At 39.7% G+C, this 19,922-nt stretch overlaps 1 protein-coding gene across 1 annotated transcript in view; it reads right to left on the bottom strand.

Annotated features, from left to right (window-relative positions):
* The window catches only part of STARD13 (StAR related lipid transfer domain containing 13), a 287,606-nt gene that overhangs the window by 192,281 nt on the left and 75,403 nt on the right, over positions 1–19,922 (bottom strand). Inside the window, exon 4 of the mRNA XM_038133160.1 lies at positions 18,544–18,678. Within this exon, the coding sequence (XP_037989088.1) occupies positions 18,544–18,678 (135 nt within the window). The remainder of the gene's footprint in view (positions 1–18,543; positions 18,679–19,922) is intronic.

The raw sequence follows: 19,922 nt of genomic DNA on the forward strand, positions 1-19,922 counted from the left end.
CAGCACATTAACTTAACAGAAAGATATTATTTTCCATGGTGAATAAACTGACTCTATATCTATGAAATCTATATCTCTGAAATGTGAAGGACTCCTAAGTTTTCTGAAGGTTGAGGGACCTGAGTGGTGATTCATGACCATGTCACAGATGAAGTACAGAGTTCAGATCCATACAGATCCTTATGAAGCAATGCTGGATGCCTGTGTTAAATATTCCTATACCATAATCACATGAGAGCATGGTGCAAAGACACCCCAGTGGCTCTGGGTGATGTTAGCCAAATAAAGTCTGGTTTTCAACCTCCCTCTCAGTCCTGGATCTGTCAGCAAAGCTGGCAATGGAGAAGTAAGGATGCAGAATGTGTGAGTACAGTCATGGAACAAGAAAAATTATAAAGAAGGCATACAGTAGACCAGAGAGAGATTTTAGTGAAGAGATGAAACAAGACACAATACAGTATCAATATATTCTAGTGAGAAATCAATTATCTAAAAGTTGGGAACCTATGGTCTAGGTGCTTGCAATGCTGCTGAACTTTCCCTCGGGCATGGTGCTCTGAGGCCCTGAAGAAATTCCTGTAGAAGGGCTCCTCCAAAGCTCCATGGGAATAAATATATCCCTGGATCTGCAGGACTAGAATTAAAGCCTTCATTTGCACAGTGTCTTCTTACAGATCTTAGATCCTGGTAATTATAGACCAGTCAGCCTGACCTCAGTACCTGGCAAAATAATGGAACAGTTTATATTAAGTGCCATCACAAAGAATTTACAGGATGGCCAGGATAACAGACCCAGTCAGCATGGGTTTAGGAGGGGTAGGTCATGTTTAACCAACCTGGTCACCTTTTATGACCAGGTAACCCACCTAGTGGATGCAGGGAAGGCTGTTGATGTTGTTTATTTGGATTTCAGCAAGGCCTTTGACACTGTCTCCCACAGCATACTCCTAGATAAGCTGGCAGCCTGTGGCTTGGACAGGAGCACTCTGTGCTGGGTTAGGAACTGGCTGCATGGCCGAGCCCAGAGAGTGGTGGTGAATGGTGGGTGCTGCATCCAGCTGGCAGCCAGTCACCAGTGGTGTCCCTCAGGGGTCTGTGCTGGGGCCAGTTCTGTTTAATATTTTTATTGATGATGTGAATGAGGGTTTAGAGTCTTTCATTAGTAAATTTGCAGATGACACTAAGCTGGGAGCGTGTGTCAATCTGTTAGAGGGACAGAGGGCTTTGCAGAGGGACTTGGAATGGTTGGATGAATGGGCAGAATCTAATGGGATGAAGTTCAATAAGTCCAAGTGCCAAGTCCTGCACTTTGGCCGCAATAACCCCCTGCAACGTTATAGGCTGGGAACGGTGTGGCTGGACAGTGCTCAGGAAAGGGACCTGGGGGTGCTGGTTGACAGTCGGCTGAACATGAGCCAGCAGTGTGCCCAGGTGGCCAAGAAGGCCAATGGCATCCTGGCCAGTATCAGGAATAGTGTGGCCAGCAGGAGCAGGGAGGTCATTCTTCCCCTGTACTCGGCACTGGTGAGGCCACACTTTGAGTGCTGTGTCCAGTTCTGGGCCCCTCAGTTTAGGATGGATGTGTAGATGCTTGAGCATGTCCAAAGGAGGGCAACGAGGCTGGTGAGGGGCTTGGAACACAAGCCGTATGAAGAATGGCTGAGGGAGCTGGGGTTGTTTAGCCTGGAAAAAAGGAGACTCAGAGGTGACCTTATCACTCTCTTCAACTTCCTGAAGGATGGATGTGGTGAGCTGGGGGTCAGTCTCTTTCTCTGGGCAGCAACAGACAGAACAAGAGGACACGGTCTCAAGCTGTGCCAGGGGAGATACAGGCTAGAATTAAGGAGGAAGTTTTTCACAGAAAGGGTGGTCAAATACTGGAATCATCTGCCCAGGGAGGTGGTGGAGTCACCATCCCTGGATGTGTTTAAAAAAAGACTGGATGTGGCACTTGGTGCCATGATCTAGTTGAGGTGTTAGAACATGGGTTGGACTCAATGATCTTAAAGGTCTCTTCCAACCTAGAAATTCTGTGATTCTGTGATACATGATGTTGACAACACTGTTCTCAAATATTCAAGTAGCCACAATTTTGCCTGCTTTTGCATTACGTGCAAAGCAATTTTAAGTTACAAGTACATGTCTTAAATTATTGGTCCTAACAGTGAGCCTCTAATGTAGCAATGATTTGCAAAACACCAGAAGAGAACCTTCAGAGAAGCAGTTAATGATAGGATGTCGTGTAACATCAATATACTCACTCAAAAGCCATAAATCAAACAGAACAAATAAACCACCAACTCTAACCAATGTCTTCTTAGGAGATAAAAAAACAACAAGAAAAAAGACAATCTTCAACAATGAAAGCAATTATGCCTGAAAATCCCTGATCTATCTTTTGCCTTTCAATATGCAAAGAGTTCCTTGGATAAGGTAGGGCTAAACAGAGAAAATAGATGCCTTCACCACAGTCATCAGCAGAACTGCTGCATTCTTCAAAGCTCTTGCAATTTTGTGCCAAAGTCTGCTGGAGCTCATTGTGCTGAAGGACGTTGAGGGACTGCACTGCCTCCAGTAAGCCACTATGCCTTATGCTTTATCTGTGCGTCCCCCAAAAGCCCAGTGCCCACTGCCTGGCTATATTCATCCCCAAAACTGAGATTTTGATCTACTGTATGCTTTGCTGAGGAGTCAGTTTTGATCTTCACAGTATGAGATTCAGGGCATTAATAGCTTTCAATATAAAAAGCAGCCTAACAGCACATTGGTAAAATGTCAGGTAAATACATAGGCTCATTTCCACACTGAGCAGCATTATCATCAGGAGAAGTCTGGAGGGAGGAAATGCTGCGAAAGGAAACTCAGAACCAGAAGTCATTACGGTCATAACTCATACACAAGACAAAGCAAAGTGTTTATTTTAAAAATTATTTAAAGTGAGATATGCCTGAACACATAATTTCCCCAGGGATAGCTGGGTCTCTGGCAAGCACTTAAAACATCCATGCTACTGGGATAAAGTTTTTTGAAGACAAAATGCTGCCATGTTGATTACCATGTGAGGGAGAATAATTGATTTTCAAAAGTACACGATTTCTGGAAGTTCAAGCTAGTCAAGAAAAGTGGAACCATATGCCAAATGTGATGGACACTGCTGAGGATCTCACTGCTCTTGTCTCTTAGGATTCAGTTAGAATTTAACAGGAGGAGAATTAATGAGAAAATAGTAACAATTTAGTAATTTCGAGTCATTTGCTGCAGGAAAAACAAGAAAAGAAAACCCAGCAGATAGCAAGCAAACAAAGCCCTAAATCCCAAGCCATCTTTACTTTGGTTGCTTTTCCTCTCCTGCATGCATGGTACATGAACTGTGCAACTCTGAAAAGTTTAAATATTTCAGGAATCAGAACTTGTCTTTCCCACCCTTATCTGCAACTCAGTCTTGTTCTAAATCCTCAAAGAAGGAAGGCCCATATGGGGTGGTCTTCTCACATAGCTCCCCTCAAAGCTCACTGGGAGCTTCAGTGAAGGCAAATCTGCCAGGTATGGGGCACACACCATCCGACAGGGCCACTTCATCATTCCTAGCAATCCACTGCCCTATTTATACCCAGATGTGTCTATGGCTCATCCCCAGTTATTTTCACCATGTTGTTACCTCTAAGGCTTCCAAAATAACTACACAGGTTCTCTCTTCACTGACTGTCATTCTAAAACTCAACCTTTTTCACACAGGAGTTGTGCAAATTATTTTTGCCAGTCCATCTTCCACATGTGCATCCTGCAGTGGATGTGGGAGCTGAACATGCTGCTGACGATATGGCAAATCTAATTGTATAATTATAGCCATCTGAAAGGGAAAGCCAAACTTTCATATGCCTAAAGGGAGTGGTTTAACAAATATATATGCAGATGGAAGCATATCAAGAGCAAACAGCTCGTCATTCACAGAATAAATATTCCCATAATAAGTGCATAATGAGGAGCAATGGTAGAGCATGCAAAGCAGATGGCTGATCCATGCAACTAAATGTGTGGGTCCCAGAAGCCTCGTTTATGTTTGCACTTTCCCTTTTTTAGGCCCTAAAGAATAAAAATAACAAAACAAGCAATAAAAACAAAACACTGCCCCCTTTCCCCACCCTCTTTCCCTCAAAAACAAAACAAAAAAAAATGCCAGCCGAAACCAAAGAGAAAGAACGGGCCATTCCAGGAGATGACCTGCTGCTCCAATGAATGAGAACTGCCAGACAATACACACTGGAAATCAGCATGATCCAGGATCTGCTGTGTTGGAATCCCTACCACAACTGTGTATCTGTCGGTCAGACTGGGGGAACTCTTACCCTTAAGACCCTCAGCCATGCGCTAAAGCTGAGTGAGAGATCTTCTTAGCTGCCAGAAGACTTTGCTTTGTAAATACAACCTTTGCAGACGGATCAGGGTATAAACTGGGAGGCTGTCAACCATGTTATTGGGATAGCTAAATCACTAAAAAGTGCAACTACACTGATTTTAATGTGTATCACAGTACCCTGAATGCCTCAGACAGCAATGTTCAAGATGTACCTTATTGTATTGTAGGTTTGAAGGAGAAAATAGTATTCCAAATAATGGTATTTTGTGTATTCTGGGTTAGGTAGGAAGAAGCAAAGCAAGTGCTGATGGGAGCACATAAGAGAGTCTGGCAGATCAGGAAAGACAATCTTGTCTTGGTGGTGCAGGACTGAAGATCAAAAGACCTGGTTGATCCTTTCAGTACTGTGAGAGACCTCATGGAGAAAGCTGGGCAATCACTTCCATTCTGACCTTCTGCCTTCTAGCTGCAAAATGAAGGTAGTGTCCTTCTTAGGTCTGAAATTTTAAATATAGCAATCCACCTCTTTGCATGTGGCTGTCTTTCTCCTGACAAAGCAAGCAGGGAATGCAAACATTCCAGAATCAGATGAAGTGTATTGTTACAGAAATGCCTGTCCAGAAACACTGCGTATGAACTCTGTCATGTCTACAGAATGCTTTCAGGTCCCTACTCTGAAATGCTAATCAATGCTGGTTTGCAGCTGAAAAGGTCTCATGTCTGCTTATGTACAATGAAAAGAATACAATCATTCAAGCCTACATTCAAGTGGGACAGGGTAGACATTTCAGTGTTTTGCCCTCTTACTTCTTTCATGGTGATTTTTCAAAGCTATACAAAATTTACAGCTTGGTTTGCTGTAAAATTTGTTTTGAGTAAACCATCTCTCAAAATTACTGAGTATTTTAGATGTGCCATGTGGTACATAATTTTAGTTTCCCACATAATTTTTGTTTACCCCATAATGAACTTGATCTTTAGAGCTGGAGAATGTCTGGTACCAGTGTCGCAATACAACACGAAATGAACGAAACTTGAACTCTGAGATGTCCACAGCAAAAAAGAGTGGGTTTATTTCCAAATCTCGATATTTATAGAATTCCAAAACTGACCATGGATTAGAGGATGAAATTGCCATCTCTACAACCACACTGGTCAAACCAACAGTCCATTAATTCTCTCCTCCTCCAGAAAGGAATGCAAAACAATTATTATTTACATGAAAAGTGTGTGAGAAACTCCATTACAAAAATGTAAACATCAGAAGGCTTAGAAGAACTTAGAAGAACAGGGTGACATACCAGTAATTCCTTTAAGAGCTTGAGGGGACCTTTTTAACATATTTTTTAGTATCCTAAAGTATTACATGTCTTAAACGGAAGGAAAAAAAACCTTCCACAGGCTTGTTTGATATAAGAATGTCTACCATGCACATGCACTTCCTATCCATGTGGTTTGATTATCAAGATTGGCGCGGATGACTTCATTGTCCAGGGAATCTGGACCTACTCTAGTCGTCACTGCAGGTTTTTAGTTTAGTCTGAGATCATGCATTAAGTCTTAGAATTCATCTCTATTGTTGAACTTCATGAACCTCTGATGTGGTGAAAAAAAATTAATCTTGAATTTCAGCCACTATGGGCTGTATCTCAAATTATCTGGGAATTATGGATATTTAATGGATATGATATGTATTTCTCAGAAAAAGATCATATCATGTTCATACCTGCTGTGAATGAAGCAGAAGTATTCTTCCTTTGACAGCACTCCCCAAGTAGCCCACCCAAACTAGGGATGTACACTCCCTGGACACCACCACCTCAGCCAATGTGAGAAAGACTGAGTTATTTCTTTTGCAACCACCTTTGTAAGACTCCCCTTGGACTATTGGACAAGACTAAAGATCACTCTAGTCCAATAGGCAGTGACTGGGTGGGCAGCTTGGCCACAAACTTCCAACTCAGCTACAACAGGAAAAAAATTTCACTGTCCCTATGTACTTTGTGTCAGACAGTCAACAAAACCCGCCATACTCTCATTTGCCACATCCTAAGAGAATGGCATTGCAGGAGGACAGTAAGTATGCGACACACATGCCAGTGGAGAGGAATAGAGCCACAGGTATGACAGCCTAGCCAGGGTTCTGGGGAGCAAAAAATGTTTTTGTTTCCCAAGAGGCACAAGCTATTCTTGCTGATGGGATTTCAATCAGTTCACAGCAGCTGGAACTCCACATCACAGAGGCATATACAGCTGGACAATTAGACATCAAAATTAGTCTCTCTCAGTGTAAAAGAACAGGCCAGCCAGTAGAATAGAAGTATACTCAAGCTAGATGCCTTAAGGAGCCCTCTCAAAGTGGGGCTTACAAAAAAAACCAGTGGTTAGTGGAAAAAGTCATTCTTCTGATATGTCTTAATAAAAATATACCCTGAGGAGAGAAATGCCAATAAATCGACACAGAACTACCTACTACCCAAAACTTCTGAAGAGACTGTAACAAAGGGAGGCTCCTCAATTAAGCAAAGTCAACGACTCTGCAAGCCTCTGTCAGCAAAGAATCAGACAATCCTGACCCTGGGTTGAATTCCTGCTGTGATACAAAGACTCAAATGCAAGTCCTTGGTGAAACTTTAGATATACTGAAAGAAAACAACACTTAAAGCAGGCAAGAAATCCTTGAGGCTTTGGTACAGGTACACCTTGGGGATTAAAATTCATTATAACCATTTATTGCCAAAAATTCTTTTTATTTTCTTTATATTGCTACAAGGGATAGGGCTAGGGTGAACAAGACACCCAGATCAGTTTCCCTGTTTAAAAAGTTCATTGAGAAGTAAGGGTACAATCCTACAGTGTTACACTTTGAGCTTATGTTGTTTAAGCTCTCACTAAATTCACTCTGCAAACAGACTGACTGACTGGCTGAAAAGCCAGCACAACACAGAACACAGTCTGTAAGAATACAAGGATTTGCATCTCAAAATGCTCCAACTGTACAGTCCAGGACCACCGCTGTCTAAAAAGACAGTCATGTCTAACATCAAAGCACAGTTGTGTTAGGATTGCACTGCCTGAGCAAGGAGCATGGAATAATTTACAGAGCCATGGCTATAGATAGATATCTCATTAGGCAGATTATCTGAGTTGAAATTTCAAAAACCTTTAGTAAACTATTTTTATACCTGAATCAAGGACGACTCCATAAAAAAAAAAAAAACAGCGATCAAAAGAGGTCAAGGCTTTGGATTTCACACTGCATCCTGAGCTGGTGTGTCAGCAGAGTGATGCTGTGCACTGCTGGGAGCAACTCCCTCCACACGCTGATCCAGAGGGAAGAGTGCCACCTGCTGAGGTCCTGCCAGCCTTCCTGCTTCAGTCCTCTCATCACCTCTGTCACTCTGTCCACATCCACCCTCTTCTGCCCATGTGATATTCCAGATCGCCTGGGGTACCATGTGCCTTCCATCAACAGAGCTTCCTGCTTTGCTGGAGTTAGTCAAGGGAGTGAGCAGACATTCAGCCTAAGAACTTAAAAGAGAATAAGATTTCCTTTTCACCTGAATCAGGCTGCAAATCTCCTGGGAACCAATCTGGCAGGAACTGTGTTTTGATGAATTTTCTGTTTATCTGTACAGGCATTCTTTGTAGTGCAGGCACAACCTTGGATAAGTTTTAGTCAATTTACACAAACAAATGAAACATGTTTCTTAGGATACTCTAGGAGTAAGGAAAAATAGGCTACAGGAATTAATATCATTAATGGAACTGTGACTTTTGCAACCATGATTGCAGAGAAGATTAAAGTGAACATGAAGGATAACATCCATGTCAGTGTCTGTGCAACTTGCCAGGCACTTACAGAGTGTCCAGATTCTGCTACGGCCTCAACTGCTAAAAGTCTTTTTGGTATTTTTTCCAGATGAACTTGTGAGACATGTAACTAGCTCTGAACATGCTCAAATTAATATTTAGTGTGCAGGTTGAGACACTAGATGAAATAAGGAGTCTGGAAACCAGGACTTACAAGAAAAAGCTAGATGAACCAGATTGACCTGCAGAGGGAAGGCAGAAGGCAAAGAACATGAACATAACTTGTTCTGCATACTGATGATGAACACAAGAAGATATTTTACACTATGAAAGCATAGTAAAACTTTCTAATCATCAGTGGGGTACTGAAACATAACATTTGAACAGGCTTTATACTCTGTCAGTGGGGGTCTTAAAAAGATATTGGAAAAACTTACATCAGGGTGACACAGGTATAGGTGATTCTAATGTGGTAAAGGGGAATAGCCTAAAAGTCCACTTGAGGTCTCTCAGACTGTAGGTTGCTGTAGTTCCTCTCTGAGGCTATGCTAAATCTGTTTCAGTGCAAACTCACAGTCCAAGATGGAAATTCCAAATTGTTAGCTCAAGTTTTAAGACATAAAAGTCCTTCTGGAAATTTTCAGCCCAATTTGCAGCCTTCTGGTTAACCCAAAATGTTCTCAAGCTTTAATTGAGTGGTTCATTTGAAAATTTGTACTAGGGCTTTTTGCAATAAAGAAGCTTCAGCCACTTTTATTTCTGAGTGCTTTGGTTTTGTTAATGATTAGTCACTGTAAATTTTAATGCAATGCATGCAATACCAACTTAAAGGTCATCATTATGACACTTGGCTGCTTTAGATAACACATGACCTTTCTTCCACACTGGATTATCAGAAAGCCCCATCTATCAATTAATCTCAAAATCACTACTTTATCACTCTGTGTTTAGTTCTGGGAATTTACAAAAAAAAAAAAAGGCCCTATGAGTGGTAGCAAGACAGAAAATGTCACCAAATAATTTTTCTGAAGTTGTACTTCCCTTGTGTAAGTGCACATCCTTTCACAAAGGGCTACATACACCCGAGGACAAGGGGGTGGCAGTTGGGCAAAGCTGCCTCCTCCCAGTAGAAGCACAAGAAAAAGTTGCACCTTGAGAGGGATTATCTCTGTTAGAGAGATGGGATGCACAATCTGCTCCATTCATTTGCATAAAAAATGCTCTCCCTGTGCATTGTGCTGGCCTCTGTCTCTGGTGTGTTATAGATGGAAGCTCCTTCTTCCTCAGCGTGGGAAACAGGCATGAGCAGCCCACAGGCTCTCCAGAGTACAAAGAGCCACAGGCTGGTATTATGAGAGACCTTTGCACCACTGCTTAAGTGGGACCAGGGGTCTGAGTCTGCCCAAGCTCTGAAATGCCACAGAAGCACTTTGTCAGCCCAGGCAGGACACATTTTTAATTATACATCTCTGGTAATATTGGAATCCCTTTACTTTGCTCTTGCTGTGAACAACAATTGTAAAAGTCAAAGGCTCCATCTCAATCATGCGCTGTCTGATCAACGTGTGAAATAGCCAGGAAAACCCTGGCAGAATAAGAATTACAGAAGTACTAAAACAGAGGCCAAGATGAAGAAAATGAGTAATAGCTACTCTAAAAGAGGCATTATGATAATGCCATAACATAGAATATACTCACTCTTTTTTTCATTTTTTTTATGCTGTTGTAACAAATATATCACAGGGGCAGAAAAGAGAAAATGCAAACTCCTGATCAGATGGGCAGACAGGTAAGATATGATTGTACATACTTCCCTGAAGAAAACAGTGCTCAACCAATCCCACAAGCAAAAATACAAGAGACAGCCTCGTAGGGTTGAACCCAGCACATTGCTGCCATTCTCATGCATGGGAGCTGGCATACTCTATTATCTGCCCTTTCTTCTATAAAACACAGAGTGCTATAAAACACAGTAGAAAATTGTACTGTCACCCAGTTATACAAACTGTGCATTGCATGTAAAAGCATGAGCCCAAAAAAACAAAAGGAAAGGAAAGGAAAGGAAAGGAAAGGAAAGGAAAGGAAAGGAAAGGAAAGGAAAGGAAAGGAAAGGAAAGGAAAGGAAAGGAAAGGAAAGGAAAGGAAAGGAAAGGAAAGGAAAGGAAAGGAAAGGAAAGGAAAGGAAAGAGAAAACGGTTTCTCTTTTGCACGTCACTGAGTACAAATTTAGCTGCATGGAAGTGAGGTTCTCTCTCTTTATATTTGCATAGGTTTGGTATAATTTACTGGTATGGTTCCAAATCACCTCTTTTTATGCATGTATAGAGATTCTTATTTTGACGACTTGAATCTCATCTCTATGGACAAAGAGTCAGGACATTTCAGTTTGTCTTGAAGAGCAATGAATTTCTGAGGCTGTGTGCTAACACTGAAACGTAAGTCAGCAAATTTAGTGTTTATTTTTAGCAAGATTGCACTACTATGAAATGAAATTGTGTTCCTGCAAACAGCCAGTGTAATCAGAAATAAAACACTAAAGTGTTTCTGCAAAATAATTCAGTCAGAAGATCTGAAAATTAACGTAACAACAAATTTCATTCTAAAATATTTAAATTTACAAATGATAAATATGTCTATAAAAGTCAAGTAGCACACATAGGATTAATTTGGGATGTCTATACTAATTAATCAATGCCAGCCTGCAACTCTTATTTTGTCACTACAGCTGGATCTAGAAGGCAAATCTCAATGTGTGAGTTTGGGACAGTTATAATGAGAAAGAGATTGGGCTGGCTCAGAAAAGTGCTCACTCAATAAATTTTGCTGGCAGTCTCTGCTCACAGGGTTTTGGCAAAATCACCACCAAGCCCAGCTGCTCTGCTGCTACTGCCATCCCTGGTGGACCTGCTGGCTGCCCTTGTGGAGGTGGGTGACCTCTATTTTCCAACTGCTCCTGCAGTTCCTCCCTTGTCCAAAGCTTTTCTTGCAATATAAACAGACATTATCAGCCTGAAGTACATAAATAGCCATGTAATGCCAAGCAATAAAAATAACCAATTCTAGCCTCCTCCCGATACAGATATTGACTTCATATACCTTTTGAACTACATTAAATGAACTTTACTCCAAAATCTGTTGGAAACTTCAATTTTACTTTATACTGCATACAAAAAAAGCATATAAATTATCTTTTCTACATCCATCAGGGAATAATTAAATGTTTTAAAATTATTTTTCAATGGCATTTTATGAATAAGACAGCTCTTTCCTTTCCTACATAGATAACTCAATGAGTTTTAAAAATAAAACACATAAAGTATGTCCCTAGCCTCCAGGTAATCCTTATGAAAACTAAACTAAAATAATGAATTTGATGCAAAATACTGTTTTAAAAGCATACCATTAATATACTTTAAAATTAAATAAATATTTTCATAGATCAAGTGATTTAACCATAGCAGTTTGAAGTAATTTTAAATGCTGCATATCTACATTAGGGTTATCATCTTCAGCTGGTGACAGAATTTTTGTCAGAAAAAAATGGTATTGAGCAATTAATTAAAAAAAGAAATTGTATTGGGTCTGGCTGAGATGGAGTTAATTTCCCCAAAATCAGCCCTCAACAGGGCTGTGTTTTGTAGCTAGAAAGGTGTTGATAACATGCCAGTATTTTGGCTACTGCTGAGCAGCCCCTGAACAGCACCAAGGCTCTCTCTCCAACCTTGGCCCCTGACTCTCGAAGGCCAGTGGGCTGGGGGTAGACAAGATCTTCAGAGGGGACACAGCTGGGACAGCTGACCCAGGCTTGCCAAAGGGATATTCCATACCACATGATTCCTGCTCAGCAATAAAAGCTAGAGATAAAAAAGGAGGAAGCAGGGAAGGGCCTTACCTATGACATCTGTCTTCCAAAGCAACCATTACACTTGCTGAACCCCTGCTTCCCCAGGCTGAATATTGCCTGCTAGTGGGAAGTAGAAAATAAATATTTTGTTTTCTTTTGCTTCTGTATGCACAACCTTTTCTTTTGCTTTATTAAAGTGCCTTTATCTTGACCCACAAGTTTTTTTTTTAAATCTAATTTCCCCACTGAAGGAGCTGACTGTTGGGATGAGGGAATAAAGGCAAAAAGAAAAGGAAATGGGCTATGCTGTGTTCTTATGTTAGGAGCACACTTTGGCCAGAGTGCTGTCAAGTGCACTAGAAACAAAGCAGATGAGAAAGCCTGGAGTTTTACAGATACTGGAATATACAGCTCTCGGGAAGGAAGGGAAGCATCTGCTCTTCACTCCCTATTACTGATTTTCATTAGAGTTAGTACAGTCTCTTCCTGGGCAATGAATTCTTTTACTACCAAGAAACTGCTTAGTCTTAAAGCAGGGAAGATTCTGTCTTCCAGGAGCACTGGATCATCTCAGAAACGACTGCAACTCTAGAGTGCTCCTGGGAAAGAAGGGTGTCTCAATGTCCTCACTGCGCAGGCAGAGCAGGTGAAGAACAGGAAGGCAGCCATTGTGTTCAGAGGCACAAAAATCCACCATATAGGGGTACACTTGGAAGTGGAGTGGGTCACCTCACCTAACTACTTCAGCATGACTCTGTCCCAGGGAGATACTGGTGAAATTAAGTACTGAACACAATACTGAACACAAGAAAAAAGGTTATGCAAATACAAGGTTTCAAGCTATCTGCATCTGTATTGGAGAGCTATTTTGCTGATATAATTAATTGCAATATTAAAGAGTAAAGCAATTCACATGACTAAAGGACACAGTTTGAAATTTGTCTTTTCCAGACTGGGAAGACTGGAGTTAGCACTCTATGAGGAAGGATGGTCTGGTAAGCAAAACCAGAGGCTGTATTTAGATTCTGCTCTTGACCATGTTCCAACCAATCATCTGGTTTTGAGACTTTGAGAAAGTAAGTGAAAACCTGATTTCTGCAAAAATTTCTCTACCTCTTCTGCATGAGCAATGCTACTTTTACAAATGCATTTAGTTGAAGTAGAGACAGAAATCTTCAGCTCCAACATGGCCACATAATTGTGTCTTCAAACACACTACAACTTTGAGGAAATAGAGCATTGAATGTCATGTCTTCATCATTCAGGTCTAGGCTTCTTACTTCATCTTCCTGCACTTTGTGGGTCATACAAAGTAGCCCAAAACCAGGATGGGCATAAGAAATCTTTGCTCAGAGATTGCACAAGTCTTCCTGGGGCTTTACTATCAACGTTGTCAGTAGTGGGCAAGGTCAGAGTAAAGCATGATCTGCCTAATCTTCACCTTGGGAAACACACCCTACTAGATAATGGGATATAACTGTTGCTATAAGTTTTACCATGAAGTGATAAATTTATGACTGTATCCATCAGTGACAGTGCGTGAAACTTATTTTGGAGTCAGGTTTAGGCACTTGTAATCTCAGATGTAAAATTAGGATTGCTTACATATTTTGTGGAGAAATAAAGGATCAGCTCAAGGCTTGAAAATAGCTTAAGATCCTCAAAAGTCCAAAGAGTGCTAGTGAAAGTAAAAACTGTCACGAGTTGCTGCATGATAACCTTTTCTGCCCTAGATGTTGGCAGCTATCTGATAAAAGGTTTGTCACACATGCTCACTAATGGAATCATCTCTGATCCCTGGTGGTCCCAGGCCAGAAATATTGAACAAGGAGCACACAAGAAACACAATGATTCTGACTTCGCTTCAACTGTTTTTATTTTTTAATTTCTCTGCCTCAAACATGATCAGAGGGTCAGAAAAGCATTACACTTACTACAGAGAGATAATAGCCAGAGATGACTGCCTTATTAGTTTTATGTTTTCAAACAATGTCAGAAGATACCAGACATCCCTGGAACCACTGACCTAAACTGTGAAGCACTATTTATAGCACAACCAGTATTTCTCAGGAAAAAAAATCCTAAAGGAATCATAAACATTTAAGTGTAGGTTACAAGACAGTTTTGCTCCTCATTTTCTGAATCAAGTGGCTTAGCATAGATAAACTATAGTTCATAACAGTTTAAACTACCAGAAGCTGGCACTGATGTGAAAGAAGCAGTTTTCCCTGCCTCATCTCTAGCCACTCTGACCCTCTCTTGCACCACCTACATAACCAAGTCTGAGCACTGAATCAGACTGAGAATCCAGGCTAAAACAAATCCCAAAACTGTAAAATAATTTTATTCCTATTGATGTAATATGTTCAAGCCATTTGTCAAATTAAAGCATATGAAATCAAAACTGCACTCCTCAAGTCTAGTTAAAAAGGAAACAAAAGTGCAAACTTACAACAGATAACGGAAAAAGCTCTTTTTACCAATACATGAAATGCTGTTTTTTTGCTTGTTCACAGACTGTATAGTGCAGAGCATACTGCATTACCTGCAAGAGCTAGTGGGTGTTTACTGATGGGTTTTTCATACCCCCACTAGACTCCTAAGTTAGACTATCAAAGTTTTCTCTGCTCAGAGCATAGAGAGGCAGGCACTGCCCATCAAATGCCAGATTGTAAATTATATGCCCTGGGAGGGATTTATCTTATCCAGCTCTAAGCACTGATGTCTTGGGCAGTCACTTCTCCAAATACTTGCCCAAGCAACATCAGCACTTTGGGGGCACAAAGCATGTCAACAAGAGACCTCCATTCAGGCAACTACTTCAAGGCAAGGTATATCTTGCTGTAGATGGGCTTCTTCATCTCCATTAATGGAAACTCAATAATGTAGACATGGATTTACAAATGCCAGCAATTGTCAGGTGAAACTTTGCTGTTTGTCTCTCAAGCACCTGGCTTCCCTGCCCCCTTAGGTAAATATTTCCTGCAGCACCTCAAAAAGAAAGTTTCAGTGAAGCAGCCCTGGAGGGGGAAGGGCAGGAGACATCAGCCCTAAACCCATTATTTGCTTTTTTATTCCACCAATATCATAAAAATATCGTAAGAAGTGCAAGTCATGAAAACAGGCATAGAAACAGCATACCTACTGTGACAAGTTTGCCAAAGAACACATCATTGTCCCTTTTAGGCTTTTGGCCTAGTTGGTATCCATGAAAAGTGTGCAGCTAACATCACTGCCTTGTATTGATAATTGAACAACTGTGTCCTGCCTAATCTCTGCATATCATTCCTGAATTGAAGCATCTCTGCTGTTTCTAGAGCTGTTCTCTGTTATATTTGCTAATCTCAGTAATTTACAGGGTATTTGTTTCTTTGAATCTCTTGGGTATATGAGCTCCTGGGGAGTGGAGACAGTTAAGTTCTTTTGGACCTTCTGACTCACAGAAAATTGGAAGAGAAGCAAAACTGGATCATCAAAATACAAGAGGTCCGATTTGTCTCTGTGTTACTCCCAAGTTATGTATTATACCATCTGGATCATGGGAGTTAAACAGATGCAGCCTGGGTGTGACATAGAAGGAATTATTCTGTCCCACCCCATTTACTATAATGAAAGCAACTTCAGTATACCCTTTTTAAAAAATATGGAAAAGTCTGTATCTTAAGGAATAAGCAGTGAAAATCTGTGTATTGGAGAGATATGACAGACTAATGCAGACTGCATGCCTGGAGCTAGACGTAGCATTATTTGAATTTGCATGAAAAAGAGCATCAAAAGCAGCCCTTTGAAGGAAGTAAAATTATCAGATCTCCTGAATGACATTTGCAAACACCAGTTTCAATATTTATTCCTAATTTAAAGCACTGTGCAGTAAGAAAGCAGCTCACTAATTTCTCAATAAATTCTTGCCTTCAGTAGTTTTCTAGACTCTCTGGTGCCCTAAAAAAAAACATTTGTACTTTCTGCATTACCCTGCTCTCACTCCAGTACACAAAAATTATTGATATGATGCATGGATTGTACTGATGAGGATTCGTAGAACTGCTTTTTATCATGCTAGTATTTCCTGATTTTCAACAAAAAGAAAAAAAAATACAAAAAAAAAACCAGACTTCAGAAAAGGAAAAAAAACCCCAAAACTTACTTCCTTTGTCTTTCCTCCCACACACCAAGAGCCAAACAACAGTACTACTGCAACACCACTTTGAAAATATTTGCATAGTACTAGTGGGAAGGCAGCTAAGCTGCGATACTTGTACATGCCTGAACATTTGGCCAAGGTGAAAAACAAATAAAGTTGGCAAGTTTCTTTTTAATTAATTCTGTTATCTATTCCAACTAGAACAAACAACAAATCAGAACAAATGTTTGTGCTTTTGCAAAAATGGAAAATAGCAAACCTATTCTCCAAGGAAAGGAAATAGCTAGTGGGAAGACAATAATGTTTTCAATTAGCAAGCAAGTGGAGCCAACCTTCAAATTTCCTTTTCAGTGCACAGAAGTAGGTTCATTTAATGAAATTGAGAATTTTTATGGTGGTATGTATATCATTCTTTGCTAGATGAATACGACAGAGTTCAAGATATCTTTAATATAATAGATTTTTCTTAATCCAAATTGCATAGATAACTTAAAATAAGCACCTTGTTTGTGGAAAGAGAACTGCTGAGCTATTGGCTCAATGTGTAATTACTGCTAACACCTATTGGCTTAGGGATAGGAGGAAAAGAGGGTGGAAAATGTGATGCCAATGTCCGAAAATGCCTCTGAGGTCATTTGTGGAAGACATGCTAGTAGAACTGATATGCATGACAGAAAATTGACAGAAAGTATGCTTAAGAACATATGGACGATAACACAGGATAATGGGTTAGAATAACTGGGATTTTGGAGGCCAACTTTTTTGAATGATCATGTAGATATGGGCAATTTGACTGCTACACTTCCATTTCAAAAAGCTTCTGGTGAAGTTGACCATCAAACTCAAACTATGCTATGAAGGAGGAACTACAAAAAAGATGTCAAGAAATAACAATGGATTTTCATTGCTAACTAAAAGTGAAAAACGAAGGTTAAGAATAATTGATTATTTTCTTTTACAGTGGATGGATATTACCTGACAGTCTCATGGATATGTTTTCAGTACATTCACAAATGAATTGGAAAATGGATGAATAAAAGTGGACAGTTTTCTGACAATATTCAACTACAGAGGTTAATAAAAACAAATACTGACTGCATATTGCTGCAAGAGGACCTCATGATGTTGAATGGTTGTAAAATAAGCAGAAAAATGTAAATCAATAATAAATACAGTCACTTGCTGGAGGAAAAAAAACCCAACAAAACCAGGTTTTCACAACTTCCTAGAAGACACATGAGATTCAGCTTTTGCCAGTACAAGAATTACAGCCAAAATAATAATTCAGTAACAAATTTACAATAAGAAAAAGGTGTTGTATCACCTACTCCACAACTGAACTTTGGAAATCATTGCTACAAGACATTGAATATCAAAAGAACAAATGAATACAAATGCATATAAAATGCACAACTAGAGTTGAAAAAGACTCTTAGCGGCTATTAATTACAAAAATGCAATAAAGTGTCTGTCTTCAATGTGTCTGCATGATAAATACCTCAAAGGAAGTTGAGATGGCTTACTATCTGCTTACTATGTCCTTACACTTCTTTCCTGAAAATCCAACACTGGCTTCTGCCAAAGAAAGGATATGGGGCTATAAGTGCTTTTGATTCAATCCAGTGCAGCCACTTTTTATGTTGTATGATGATCACAATTACTGCTGGCACACAATTTTAAAAAGGGAGACAGAAATCATCTACATTTCCAAACAAAGACACTGATCCTAAAGTAGCTTACATTTAGCTATTGGGAAAGTAAATCAAAGCCTTTTGAGAAAACCTTCTGATGGATTTTGATTGCAGGCTACAGCCATCACCTTGTAAAAAAAAAACCCAAGTAAATATTTCTATTATTGGTCAGAAATAGGATTTAACTAAAATTCAAGAGCTGAGCACTTAGGCTTGCAGAGAATGCAGCCGGGAATTCACCGTGAATTGGGCATAGCCGACTGCCAAGCTAAAAAATCCTAAGGGAGTACTTCTAAAATAAGCCATGAAGAAAAAGCTGTGGTAGTTGCTCTGATTCCTGGAATCCATCACATGTTACCTACAGATGAATTACTCTTCAGAAGTGCCTGTTTCTTTCCATTGACTATGAAGGTGATCCAAATGACTCGTTCAGATATAGAAATTTTCATCAGAGATCTAAAATCAGATTAAATGAACCCCACAGCCCTGGAGCCTCATTAACTGAAGTCCATCTTAACTTTTATCTGTACCTGCTTTGCCAACCAAAGTCCTCCATGCAGTGCAGTATTTGCCCAAATCAAACATTTGATATGTGTGGAAAAAATTATTTCAAAGAAAGGCACAGACAATTTTAATGATACAGCATAAATTTTGAGGTTACTGAACCTGTGAGTCAGATAATGTTGTAGCTACTTACATCAGTTTTAGGTCGTGCTCCAGTCAACACTCGGTAAGGTAAACAATTTAGATCCTGGTAGTCTCCTCTTCTATTTTTCCAAGATCCTTTTTCTTGATGATGTCCATAAAGGCCTGTATCTACTTGAACAGGGCACTGTAAGAGAATTTTTAAAACCCTCTAAATAAAGACAAGTCAGAAATATTTTTAATGTGAATTCTAAGAGAAAAACTTAGGAATTTTATCTTTTCATCTGATTTTATTTTTTCCTCTGGATTGTTTTTCCTCTGATGTAAGGCAAATATTGGGTTTTGATTTTTTTTTTCTTCTTAAAAGCACGTGCTGCATCATTTTTACACTTTGGTAAGATAGACATCCCATCATTACGGAAAGTCACTTCCTTAACATCCAGTACACACAACTGGAGAACTAATCAATAATAGTACACCTTCCCTTAACTTAAAGGAACTGAATCACTTTGTAGAAAGAGAAATGGTTTTATTCAAATTATTTTTAAACTATCTTTTAACTTTATTTCATGTTTATTTTTGCATATTAAACAGAGACCCAGAAAATTCCCCTTTTCAAATTACAGATTCTGAACTTTTCAAATATTTTTTTCCTTATTCCCCAAAACCTGGGGAGTTCTCATTTCATTGTTCCACTCCCACACTATTTTTTTAAAAGGTGGATGTCCCAACTCTGGGCCCACACTGAATACAGTGTCAGGAAGAGACCAACTGCACAACATTCCCTCACATATCCTGGTTTGCCCAATGAAAACCTGGGTGAGTGAGAAAGAAGCAATACATGCTGCAATCCAGCAGAATTCATACTACAGACATTTAGGGAAACAGGGTCACGAGCGGACTGCAGAGCAATCCCAAGCTGTTGGGGACAATCATTCTAATCAGCCCATTTTCAGGCTCTTCCTCTTCACAAAGTGACAAATGTGCTGCTGATCTTTAACAGCAACTTCCCAGTTCCCAGTAAGTATATTTTGTAGGGATGCAAAATAAGGAGGCTTTGAAAAGGTGACAAAATAATTAGTATGCAGACCCCAAACAGTCTGAAGACAATATACTAATGAAAAAGAATTAAATGAATGTGTAAGTTCAAGAAAAAACTTTGTTCAATGGAAGTCATATCTCTTATAATATAAGATGGGGTAACTATAATCAAACAGGATTTCCCTGTCATTCATGAATAATAAAAGACTGAAACAAAAAAAATAAGTGATTCTCATTCTCAAGATTTCCTGCTTTTTCTGTAGTGAAACTGAATACTAGATACTAAGTGGCAATGAAGCAGATACATTAAACAATGGGGAAACACACTGCAGCAAGAGTGATTTATCTCTGATGTTTCATTTACAAAGTGCCTTCTTCTATACTGCTAAG

The sequence above is a fragment of the Motacilla alba genome, chromosome 1 (assembly GCF_015832195.1).
Source record: "Motacilla alba alba isolate MOTALB_02 chromosome 1, Motacilla_alba_V1.0_pri, whole genome shotgun sequence".
NCBI classification, from domain to species: domain Eukaryota; kingdom Metazoa; phylum Chordata; class Aves; order Passeriformes; family Motacillidae; genus Motacilla; species Motacilla alba.